Genomic DNA, 13618 nt, shown 5'->3' on the forward strand with positions numbered 1-13618 from the left:
GATAAAATTCTGTCTGATTTCTTGAGGATGGGCTCCACTATGTCAGGGTCCTTCCAAGCCAATTGATCCATAAGGTCAACTAGTGGATCAACAGATGATACCACCCAGGATGATGCTGAGACAGAATCAAAGGAATCCAGAAATACAGATTCATCTGGAGAGGGATCTTCCATGGACCATCCCCCTCTCTGTTTCATGAGTTCAAGAATTTCACCAGAAGTGAAATTCTCTGAGGGCGATCTGGGTGAACCCAAGCCTTCATCCAACTATATCCTCCATGAAAGACTCCAGGAAGGAGTCAATGTGTTTTTGCTTGCACTTATGTTTCTTGTGAACTGATAATTTTGGGGAAACAGATGGTTCTGAATCAGATTGGAAGTTGACAAAGTAAGTAGATCCAGAAGCCTGAGGTGCTGACTGTCCCCATCTGGCAGGAAGAGAGGAAGATGATGTTGCAAGATCTAGGTGGAGATTGGGTGGAAGTGAACTCTGAGTAAGTGTTCTTTCTTTGGGTAAACCCAAAACTCTTTCAAAAATCTCAAAGACCAAAGTTGCTACTGGAACAGAAAATCTTGAGATCCAAAGAAGAAAGAGAAACCTCATCTCCTAGCATCCCCAGCCCCAAAGCAGACCTTGGACCCAAGCTGTCTAGTGCAGTGACCCCCCCTGGAAGTCAGCACCGATACTACACCTCCAAGTCCCTTCCTAATATGAGGGCATCAAAGATGAGAGGGATAGGGACACTGTCAGCACTGAAGTTGAAGTAACTGCTGGCACCAAAAGAGGTGCTTCAGGACGGGTCAGATCCAAAGCTGCCAGAACCAAAGGACTGACCGAGCCAGGCGAAAGAAGTGGAGTGGCAGGGTGGCCAATGGTTGGTACATTAACTGGAGAGGGTAATGACAGAACCCCCAAATGGATCTGCATCTTCCATAATTTTCTCATCATTCTATCGATGTCATACTCTGTCAAGCTCTGAGATAATCAGGTAGATGAAACTACTGAAGAAGACATGGAGTATCGTTTCTCTTGCAAAATCAAAGAGTGCAAGCTGTGGCTCACCAGTTCCAGTGTGAAAACCAGGGCCAAGGGAAGGATGCATGGGACTGAGATGGTGCTGATTCCAATCTCCTAGCCAATTTAGGTAAAGATCTGAGTGAAACTGACTTAGTTAAACAGTGTTTAGATATACAGTGATTAGATATAGAAGGATATCCGTCCTTTTTTTTCTCTCTTCATGCTTACTTTTTTTCTCCTTCTCCTTTTCTGGGGCCTTTTCAGAAGACCTTGCCTGTCTTGTTTCTTAGCAGGGAAACAGAAGAAATAGTCTCTGTCTCTGGAGGGACGAGAACCCTCACCTTTAATTTGTCACAGTGAGCGTATAAGGATCTAGTGCTGAAAGAAGCACATGAAAAACATACTGTGTCCAAATGGACAGCACCCAGGCAATAAACGCATAATGTGTGAGGATACAGAGGGGCAATTTGTGCCTGCATTCAGGGGATTTCTTGAAAGCATGACATTCAGGCATGTAGATGAAAATTAAACTGTATTGAAGAAAAACACAGCAAATATAAAATACTAAGGCAGTCTTCACAAAAATCCTAATTTACTATGAACACTAGAAAGCACTAAGAAACACTATCATAAGTCTATCTCTAAGGAAATAATAACTGTTAAAGACACTATTAAGTACTAAACACTGTCTTTAATCTGTATCAATGAAAAACATTAAGTTCTAGATATTAAGACTAGAGGGAGACAAGTTTCACAGTAGAAGAGGAGTAAGGTAAAAAGGATTTTAAAATACCTGAATATGCAAAAACGTTTTGAGAATCAAAGGATACAACGTCCCCTGAGAACACATCTGAAGCCTTCAGATGGCATCCGAGATCTGAAGTACTGGAATGGAGTTCAGGGAATTACAGGTAGGGAAGGGGTCACACTAAATGGAACTGTGGAAGCTTCAAATTTGGTGCCAAGGTCAGATCTGGTCAGATCCAACATCCCATTTGTTGAACTGGATGAAAATAGACAACTCTGGATTTATATTTAATATAATTTTTGTAAATTATTTCACATATATTGTACTAATAAATCTATTTGATAACTAATAAAAATTAGAAGAAAAGGAAATTCTGCTATCCATTTTAAAACACATTTACATCTTGAAGGGATTCATGTGGGTTAGAGTTTTTTTCACCTTGTTTCTATTCCAATTCTTGTAGGCTTGCAGCCTGTAGATATATGGGGGAGAATAAAGAAGTTATGTACTTATCATAATGTTCCATCTGAGTTGTTCATCTCATCTTTATTCTTACTGAAGGGTTCAGAGCCGATCCCTCAGCTCCGAGTCAGCTTATTACAAAGCTCGAGGTCTTCAAATAGCTCGAGGCCAAGTCCCTATTCCATGATGTACTTAGAGTTACCTCAGATCTTGTTTGCTGCATATAACAATACCATATGTCATTCTATCACTCCCAAGAGAAGGTATAGAAGGGTTGAGCAACTAGGATGGATCCAGCATCTCAGTCTTCTAAAAGCCCAGGAGGGGGTAGGAGGGAGGGACATAAGAGTGAAGGTGAGATGAACAACTCACATGGAACTTTATGGTAATTACGTACCTTCTTTATGTGAAGTTGTTCTATCTCGCCGTTCATTCTTACTGATGGGTAGTGTCCCAAGCACCATCTATCTCGGGTGGCTCACGGGAGTATATTTTTCTGGAACGTGGAACCAAAGGAGGCCCTGTCAACTTTGTAATGAGTGATAAAGGTAGGAGGTTTTGACCAAGTGGCTGCTGCACAAATGTTATCAATAGGAAGTCTGGCAGAAAATGTAGAAGATGTAGAAACTGCTCTGGTTGAGTGAGCTTTAATTTTATGCTGTAAGGGCATATTGGCAGCTGAATAAGCAAAGGTGATACAATCAGATAACCATTTAGACAGAGTTGTTTCAGCCACTGGCATACCTTTCCTGGAGTCTGAAAAGGAAACAAAAAGTTGATCTGATTTCCTGAAATCTTTTGTTCTATCCAAATAAAATCTGAGCTGTCTGTGAAGATCAAGTTTATGCAGCATGTACTCTAGATTGTTGGAGTGATTGGGGAAGAAATCTAGCAAAAAGATTAGTTTCAGTGCAAACTTTAGGCAAAAAGGAGGTATTTGTTCTAAGTGAGACTCTGTCAGCATGGAAAATCAAGTAAGGAGGTTTAATGGATAAAGCCTGAAGCTCTGACACTCTGCGGGCAGAAGTTATAGCCACTAAAAAGATAGTCTTCCATGACAAAAAAATGTGAGATCACATGAGGAAGCTGGTTCAAATGGAGGAAGAATGATGCAGGAAAGCATAAAATTTAGATTTCATGGGGAATAGGGAGATTTCACAGGTGGCCTGAGATGAAAAGTCCCTTTGAGAAAAGCTTTGGATAATTTGTGTGACATAATATTCAAACCTTCGAATCCAAGATGAAAGTTAGAAATGGCAGCAAGTTGAACATGGACTGTGGCTGCTGCAGCTCCTTTACTGAAGATCATGGTCAAGAACTCTAGTACAGAGGCCACAGTGGCTTGGTAAGGATCAGTATTGTTATTAGAGGCCCATATAGAAATGTTTTTCCCATTTGCTAAGGTATAGCTTCCTCATAGAGGATTTATGAGAGGATAAGAGAATTTGTTTGGTCTCATTGGAAAGGTTATGGAACCTGGCTATGACAGGAATTGGAGCAGCCAAGCTGTCAGCTTCAGGGACTGCAGAGAGGGATGAAGTTCCTCCGACGAGTGCATCAGAAGGTCCAGAACTGGGTCCAGAATCCAAGAGTCCTCCAAAAGATGAAGTAGAAGGAAGGGGAACCAAATCTGACGAGGCCAATGAGGGGCTATAAGAATAATGGTCCTTCCCAGAGATTTTGCTTTCTGTAGAACCTTGGGTATCAACGGGATTGGTGGAAAAGGGTCCATATATATTTGAAATTCCAGAATGTCAAACACCATATGCTCGAACTTGGAATTTTGAATATTGAAAACATCGAACGCTCAGAATAGCAAATTTTTTCCCAGGGGAAAAAATTTGCTGTTCCAAGAAACATACACCCAACACAAGCACACCAAAATAAATAAACCACACACATACATTTAACACAACCCAACCCCACACTAAACCACACTTACATTACTAACTATCCACTTACCTTAACCTGCACCCTAACCCTAAGGTCCGTAACTATCGCACACATACCCTACAAATCTATACACAAACATACTAATTAATACACACACACATACAATTAACAAAACACAACCCTACACTACACCATACATACATTACTATCCACTTACCTTAACCCGCACCCTAACCCTAAGGTCCGTAACTCTCGCACCACAGTGGAAGAAATAGCGAAGCCACTGAATGGTCCACCAAAATCTTGCCCTAGGTAAGATTTGGATGTTCTGGGGCTTCGCTATTTTCACCATTCGATATTTTGGGTTCGATGTTTTCACATTCGGCATTGTACCTCTTCAGAATTTTGATATAGACCCAGTGGAAAAGCATAGAGGAGACCCAGAGGCCAATCATGAACAAGTGCTTCCCTTGGGGCTTCTCCCGGAGGGGGAATCAGGGCAAAGTATCTTCTGCATTTCGTGTTCCTGTGACTGGCAAAAAGGTCGCAGCAAGGCTGGCCCCACCTGCGGAATATCCTGTCTGCTATTTCTTTTTTGAGGGACCACTCATGAGGCAACAAAATTGTTCTACTCAGCTTGTCTGCTATCACATTGTATTTCCCCGGGATTTGCGTTGTTAGCAGAAAGTGCTGACTGGATATCACCCACTGCCATACTCTTAGGGCCTCGCGACAAAGGGGGGTATGACCTGGTTCCTCCTTGTTTGTTCAAGTACCAGACCACTGACATGTTGTCTGTCTGAATCGCAATTGTACCCAGAGGAAGAGAGTCCTGGAAGTACTGTAATGCTAAAAGTACTGCTCTCATCTCTAAGACATTGATATGCAGGTGTGTCTCTTGATCGGTCCATGTGCCTTGGGCTGTTCTTGCTTGAAAATGCCCACCCCACCCTATTAGGGAAGCGTCCATGGTCACTGTGGCTGCTGGTTGGGGTAAAACAAAGGGACGTCCTATTGTGACATGAAGTGAGGTCAACCACCACTGAAGATCTTTTTTGCAGGAGCTTGTGATCATTATCAGGTGAGACATGGGAAGTTCTTGGTAAGACAATTGAGTGAACAACAGCCATTGCAGTATCCGCATGTACATACGACCCAGCGGTATGGCTAGAATTGCTGTTGCCATTATACCTGACAATTTTAGAACTTCTGATGCTGGAGCCTTGATTTTGGATATCAGAACGTGGACCTGCTGATGGAGTAGTAAGACTCTTTCTACTGGAATTCTTAGCGTAGTGGTGGTGGTGTCCAGTTCTGCTCCGATAAAGACAATATGCTGCGATGGCAACAAGGCAGATTTTTCTGAGTTTATTGTAATACCCAGCTGGCTGCAGAGTGACAGAGTGGATTCCCTGGCTTGAATGAGTTGATGCCTGGTGGTGGCTTTGAGAAGCCAATCGTCTAAGTACAGAAAAACCTGGAATCCTAAACATCTCAGGTGAGCCGTGACCACTGCCATTCATTTGGTGAACACTCTGGGGGCTGTAGTGAGACCAAACGGCAGAGCTCAGAACTGGTAATGATTGGCTCTCAGCCAGAAGCGCAGATGATCCCTGGATGACCTGGCCATTTTTATGTGGTAGTACGCATCCTGGAGCTCTATTGAGCACATCCAATTGCCTTTCCCTAAGAAGGGAAATATCAACTGAAGCGTGACCATCCGAAACTTCTCTTTCTTTACAGATGTGTTCAGCCTGCTGAGGTCCAATATAGGTCTCCAGTCCCCTGTCTTTTTTGGAACTAAAAAGAATCTTGAGTAAGTTCCGGATCCTGTCTGGTCTGCTGGGACTGGTTGGACGACTCTTTTTCTTAGCAACGTTTGGACCTCTACTGTTGCTTGTTCCCTGTAACTGGGTGGAGCATCCGGAATTTTTCTTGTCAGTGGAGAGGGTGTGGCGAATGGAATGAAGTATCCTCTGGAAATTATACTTTGTACCCAGTTGTCATTTGTTATTTTGAGCCAGGCATCTGGGTACAAAGATAAGCGACCCCCGACTGCCTCCAGAGCAGGACAGTTGGGCCTCCTTTCAGGAGTGCTGATAGGGCTTCCCAAAGAAGTGATCTCTGTCGCTATGGTTTTGCGGACCCCCTCTGCCATGAGGGCAGCTTCTTCCATTATTGCCCCCTCCTCTGCACCTGGAGGGGGGTTGACCATGTGTGTCCTGAAATGCTACTTGGGCTTTTCGGAACCACATTTTCCCTCTCATTTGACATTTGGGATAGGGTCTGGTAGGGGTGGAAAAACAGACTCCAACAGCAGAGTCCTTCCTTCCTGCTCACACCTGGTCAAAGTTTCCTTAACTTTGGGCCCGAAAAGGGATGAGCCATCAAAAGGGATATTCACAAAGGATGACTTGAAGGGTTCCACAAAGGAACACAAGCGCATCCAGGAGTGTCTCCTAAGAGCAACTCCTATACCCGCTGCCCTGCCCGTTCCATCAGCTGCATATGAAATGAGGCACATGGACAAGTTAATGATGGAATTGAGGGTAGCAAGCTGGGAGGCAACATTGTCTGTAGCTCCTGCAGCTACTGTACCCTGAAGAATATCTCCCAACTCTTTAAGGAGATCTTTTTGTAGTCTCGTGAAATGGGTTAAGTAGTTAAGCAGAGTGTAAAAGTCGCTGAACTAAACATGTGCTTCCCATATCTATCCATGATCCTTGAGTCTCTGTTAGGAGGATGGACAGAAGAGGAAGTTTCTGACATTTACTTTTTGGTGGCTGCCGCCACCGCCATGACATCAACTGGCACACTTTTGGTCAACAAGGATTTATCCTGTGGGGGCAGATATAAACTTATTAGGCCTCCTACGGACAGGCTCCTTGGTGTCCAGAGACTCCCACGCCCTTCGTGAGACCAGCTGCATAAGCTCATCGAAGGGTGGAGACACCCAAGAGGTGGAGGGCTGAGACCCGAAAGCCTTCAGGAGAACCAACTCGTCTACAGTAGGGTTTGTGGACTGCCAGTCACCCCTCTGCCTAAGGATTTCAAGTATCTCTGTAAAAGAGATATCCTCAGAGGGAGACTGTGGGGACCCTTTTGATTCATTCAAATCAGTATCAGATGTTAAGGACTCCTGAGGGGAGTCTAGATGTTTCTTCTTACAAACTCTCTTCCTGGGAACCTCATCAGTGGGAGCTTCTGGTGAGGTTTTGGAAGAGCATGGGCCACCCAATGGGGCTTCCTGAGGCTCTGGGTCTCTACACTTGACCAGGATCTGTGAGGCAGAAGTAGACACAGGTGCTTTAGGGGAGAAAGAAGCTGGGCCTGAGGTTGAGGAAGTCTTAGGAGACATAACTCTCCTCATGGTATCAAAGGCACCCCTGCTCCGATGCAAAGGGACTGATGGATCCAAGGAAACTGTCGATACCCCCGGCACTAGGACAGTGGGCTCCGAGGCTGCAGTAGGAGCCAAGCTCATCTGAGCCAAAGCCCCAAGAGGCAGAGTCAGAACCGACATGCCGGTCTGACTATCCTCCCCAGACCCGACCAGAGAGTGTCGGCTCCTAGAGTCCTCGATTGGCACCGAGGACGTCAGAGTGAATGCAGCCAAAGACACTGGTGCAGACGACGGCTCTGAAGGCTCCACAATCAACAAGTCTGACTCCTCCGGCTTCGAAGGACCAGTATGGCTCAGAGGAGGAAAAGTTGTAGCTGGTATCAGGGTCTTCAGCTCCGAAGCCAGTCGGGTCAGAGCCGATAAAATTTTTGCAAAGATCAGTGTCTGTAACAGCTTCTGCACCACACGATCCACATCCAGATCAGAAAGGCTAATAGAGGACTGAGATGAATGGACCGAAGGTGGTACCAACTGTAATAATGGAGACTTAGGAATTTCAGATACCGATTCCAGGACTGGGGACCGGCTCCGAAAAGATAAGACTGTTGGCTCCAATGTCTGTGGAGCCAAAGTTGAAGATTTGTTTGATTATTTTGTCTCAGAAGTCTTAGAAGACTTTGAGGACTTACTGGATCCATCTTGGACGCTCAAAGCTTCTTGGAAAGAGGGTTTCAACAAGCTTCTGTCTATCAACTTCCTCTTTCTCTCCTGTAGGACTCTGGAGGAGAAAGAATGGCATATGGAGCAGCTATCCTGTAAATGCAAAGCTCCTAAACAGTACACACAATTGACATGGCTGTCAGTTACAGACATTTGTTGGCCACATTTGGGGCACTTTTTAAAGCCTGACTTGGGATGTTTATCTTGGTCAGCCATATTCTATCAATCCCAAAATTAAACAGATTACTGTCAAGCAAAGACTAAGACAAAACTGAACAGTAACCAACAGTCAAATAGCCTTTGGAAAAAAAATTAGACTGAACACACACACACACACACACACACACACACACACACACACACACACACACACACACACACACACACACACACACACACACATGCACACACGCGTGTAATTATCTAGACAGATAAATATTAACTGACAGAAAAACTCTGTATAAAGGCACAAAATATCAACGCTAAGCAGACTATACTAAAAAAAGATAGCTGCAATTTTACACACACACCAACCTTATCTAAATTTTAAACTAAGCACACTCTAAATAAACCTTATCTAAATTGTCTATAAATTGTGACAAAAGGTTACTAAGCAAGCACACTCTAAGTATAATATAAAACAAAACAACAAAAGCACAAGATAACTGGTAAAAAAGTTCACCACCACAGAGAGAAGATAGACATTGTCTGATGAAGTTTGCTTGCAGCAAACGAAAGCGCTTACATCGGAAAATTTTGGATTAAATGTCTATCTTCTCTCTATAATATAAAACACTTTAACTAGGCCTAGAAAAAAAGGCCAACAAGATATTAGAAAACACACTAGGGAAAGGGAACTAAACTAATAAGCTAAAAGAGCTTATAAAAGTACCTAAAACTACTATCTATTCAAATACTAAGAATATTAATAGAAATATAGTAAAATATTTGTAATATAAAGGTTTTACTGGCCCGAGCTAGTGAGAACCTCTGATCTGTTGCAGCGGCAAACTAGATCTGAGGTAACACTAAGTACATCATGGGATAGGGACTTGACCTCGAGCTATTTGAAGACCTCAAGTTTTGTATTAGGCCGACTCGGAGACGAGGAATCGGCTCTGAACCCATCAGTAAGAATGAACGGCGAGATAGAACACAGCCAAGGTTTATAAATATGTCTTCTTCAAGCAGTCAATAAATTCATTTAAAAGGGAGCCTAAACCTATGCATATTGCATAAAAACATAACAAAATACAGAATAGTTAAATAACAGTCCATAAAAAGCATCAATAATGGACAATACATATTCATTAATCTGATCAATAAATTATGAAAGCATAAAATCAGTAGACCAGAAAATCATCCCTAATTCAAGTGAAGTAAGTAATGTAGTTCAGAAAGGATCTATAGCAGGTTTTGTTAAACAGGTAAGTTTTAAACAACCTATTAAACTTCTCTACCACAGGCTGATATAAACAAGTAAGGTAGTGAACTCCAGATATGCTTTGCACAGTAAGATAAGACCACTATCTGGGTCATCAAAAGCTCTTTGCCTACTGAGCAGAGAGATGCAGATAGTTGGTATGGCAGGTTCAGGCACCTAGGCAGCGAGACATTTCCCTGTGGTACATTTGACTGGAGACACATGACTGAAGTGACATTTAGCTGCAGAGAAATATGGCTGTTTGCAAATTCCCTGTGGGCAAAGAGAAGCACACACTGCCATGCTCACCAGCTTTAATAACTAAATGCATGGCGGCAGAAGAAATAATGAGGGTTGTGCTCAGTGTACAGTACATACTTATGTAACTACAACATGCAGAAGTGTATTACAGCATGCAGGAAATCCAGCAGGCTACTGTAGTCACATTTATGCTCCAGTATGCATTTTAGGTAATGTTCCCTAGACACTGTGAAAGGGAATTAGTGGTCCACACACTCCAATTATAAAGGGACTGCCCACTGGGCACTGCATTTTTACTGCCACTGACATGCCCTCTGGCCAGCCTGCTGCTGATGCCTGCCATATTGCCTACTGTCTCTTGTTCTCTTGGGGATCATGGACATTGTTTTCCCCTTGTGCATTTGGTTATTGAAGTTGTGTGCATGGCAATACATTCTTCTCTTTGCCCACAGGGAATTTGCAAACAGCCATATTTCTCTGCAGCTGAATGTCACTTCATCCATGTGTCCCCAGTCAAATGTACCACAAGGAAATGTCTTGCTGCCTAGGTGCCTGAACCCTGGTAGGGCACTAGCAGCTCTCTGATGTAGGAAGGATTCATGTGAGACAAGGAAATAACATCAGTACAGGAAACTTGCAATCAAGTACAAACCCCTTATCCACTCAGCACAGGAGTAATATGAGTATATTAATTAGCTTTAGGAAATACACATGCAGCAATATTCCACACTGCCTACAGGTTACACATGTACAGCATTACAATAACCCAAGTACAATAAGACCACAGCACAGGCAACCAAGGAAGTGTGGATGGAATAAAGTGTTTAATATGAGCCATGTTAATCTAATAAAAAAAGAAGGCTTAACAAGTGCTGATTCCCAGTCTCTGAGACAGATTATCATCAAGGTGTACTTGAATATTCCATACTTCAGTGTTGGCTATTGCCAAGCAAATGGGTGTGCCTGACAGAAGCGTCCAAGCAGACACTTCTGTTTCATGAAAGGGCTCTACCAAAAATAATGTGTTATTCTTGTATGCCAAACTAACAGCAGACAAAAAACAGCATTTTCTATACTTAACATCAAAAACCTGAATACTGAAGTTGTATAGACCTTAAGTTTATGTGCCAATACAAAATGTGGAGCCACTGCTTGACAGAGACAGCTGGAAACTAGTACTGCTGTTAATCAACAGAAACACTGTGTTGCACATGAAGGACCTTCAAAAAGGAATCAATTCTAGCAATGCTGGTTAGTTACTCTTTATTCTCATGGTGAATAGGAGAAACATTTTATTTTTTTAGCTTGCTTGCCTGAGTATGCTTTTCTGCAGTTAGTAAACAGTTTGTCATTGACTACATGCTAATGACAATAGAAAATGGGTATGGCTACTCTTACAGTGTAGCTAAGAATAGTAGAAAAGAAATCCAGGTAAAAGTGCTAGCCATGATCAATTACAAGTTAGGTGAATAGCAACAAACAATGTGTGAGGGCAGCATTAGTAATAAACAGCTTCCTTTCTGGAAATTATTTAGTCTTACAAGGCCCCACTACCTTTAGATCAGTCAGTAAGAATTTGCAAAATAATAGAAATTATTTCAATACTGGGTGAATTTGTTTTCTGACACAATGTTTTAATGGCATGCTGTTTTAAACAAATATAGTTGCATGTCATTTAAAGCCATTTGTGATATAGATAGTATTGTGAGTGGTTAAGGTATTGTGCTATAAATCTAAAGACCTGCTAATGAATTTCATCACCTTCCACTTCAGTCGTACATGACACCAAGCAAGTCACATAATTTCATTGATGTCTTGCCTACCACGTACAAATGTAGTGCTCCAGTAGGATAATCTGATAATTAAAATGCTTAAAAAAAAAAAAAAAAGTTAATAACTGTTTACCTGAAGTTTTAGACGATGAGACTCGATAGGGATAACCTTTAATACTGGCAATTCAACCACAAGTACTTTGGGTTTACTCCTCACCAAACAGCACTTTTCAATGTCCCAGTCTGCACCTTCCAGATATAGGCCACAAACAAAGCAACCTGATTGCAGAACAGAAAAAAACAAACAAAAAAAAAATCAAATGCCATAACTTCAATTTCATTTTAGTACAAGTATATTTTAAAAATCACCTGCTTTTATTTGCAACAATCCAGGCTTAACTTTAAGTTAAAAAAGCGTACTTCAAAAGCAGTTCCTATTTTTGTTGGACCAATCCTAAGAAAGTCATTCAAAACAAATGAGAACTTCAGGAGAAACAATTAATATAAAAAAGTATCAAATGCATACAGTCAGCAATCCCATGTAGCAAGACTGACTGGACCCTATGGTCATACAGAATACCTACAAACTTATGCATTCCCTCTGAATCTAATACAGAGGGATTTCCAATGTTCCAGTGTCCAGTGTTCTGATTTTAGTTTCAGATCCTACCTTATGCTTGCCCTCAGCACTTTACAATGCTCTAAACTGATTAAGTTGTTGTTGTTTGTCTTTTCGGCTTTTCCCGGTTAGGGGTCGCCACAGCGGAACTCCAGTCCGCTAATGATTGGCAGTAGATTTTTTTTTTTTACGGTTTCCGAGTTGTCAGCCCGACGGCCAACCTTCAATGAAGGCACGCCCATTCATGCATGCCTTTTGGAGGCCACTCGACTGCAGGGAGGACATGCAGACTCCACACAGAAGGCACTCCAGCTGTGAATCGAACAGGAGAACCTCTTGCTGTGAGGCAACAATGCTACCGCTGTACCACTGCGGCTTCTAAACTGATTAAGTATAACTGATCAAGTATAGCAGTAAATGTTATGAGTACTCATCATATCCTGATGTATTTGTAAGGTACTTCTTACGGTCTTAACCACAGTGATGTGAAAAGCTCTCAGGATAAAAGCTTATCAAGGAATTCTCACTCAACTAATGCTCTATGAAGAGGACATAGGAGAACTGCAAGCCAAGTCCCCCCTATTTAACCAGCATGTAGTGAACAGCAGACAAAAAGCACAGTGCTGATGGGAAGCAGGTACAAACCAGAAATGTTTCTAGCTGTATTTCAGAAGGCCGTCTGACACTAATGTCCATGCTACATATTTTATTGTCCATTTATAGTTCTTTATTATGCATTGACTTCTCCCATTTTTAATTTCACCAAGTCTTTTGGGTTTCTAAAACCATGATGGGAATGGACCCCATTCCTACGTCAAAGTATAATTCAAGTTCATGAAATTAGTATTGTTTCAGTCTTTGATGTTATCCAGAAGTGCTCTTTGCAGTACCTGCAATGTGTCCAGTAATGACTCGTTCTGCAATTCATACGGAGTTACATGTATCAGTAACATATTAAGTATGATTGTAAATTCTTTTTTTATAAGACCCATTGCTTTTACTACTGTTGGAACTATCTGAGTATCCTTCCACATTGCTTTGATTTCTGCCTGCAAATTCTGTTTTTTTATAATTTTGTGTCTCTCTGTATGTAAGACAATGTAGTCACTGGGTGTAGCAATTTCAGTGATCAATGCTACTTTTGTCTTCTTTTCATGGACTGCTATATCTGTTTTTCTTGCACCTGTTTTTAGAACTGCTGGAAATGGGTGATACCATGTGATATAAACTTCATAATTTTCTATAATGCTTTGTGTCTCGTGTTTCCAATGTTTTTCAGCTACTTCAATATTATAATGTTTGGACAATCCCCTGTGCAACAGTCTTGCCACACTATTATGCCTTTCAGTATGCAGTCCTT

At 42.0% G+C, this 13618-nt stretch overlaps 1 protein-coding gene across 1 annotated transcript in view; it reads right to left on the reverse strand.

The window, feature by feature from the left end:
• DNAH10 (dynein axonemal heavy chain 10) overlaps nucleotides 1-13618 on the reverse strand; it is a 5879077-nt gene that overhangs the window by 97339 nt on the left and 5768120 nt on the right. Inside the window, exon 79 of the mRNA XM_044069759.1 lies at nucleotides 11773-11918. Coding sequence (XP_043925694.1) covers nucleotides 11773-11918 — 146 coding nt within the window. The remainder of the gene's footprint in view (nucleotides 1-11772; nucleotides 11919-13618) is intronic.

This window comes from Protopterus annectens, chromosome 4.part0, assembly GCF_019279795.1.
Source record: "Protopterus annectens isolate FY-2018-M chromosome 4.part0, PAN1.0, whole genome shotgun sequence".
NCBI classification, from domain to species: domain Eukaryota; kingdom Metazoa; phylum Chordata; order Ceratodontiformes; family Protopteridae; genus Protopterus; species Protopterus annectens.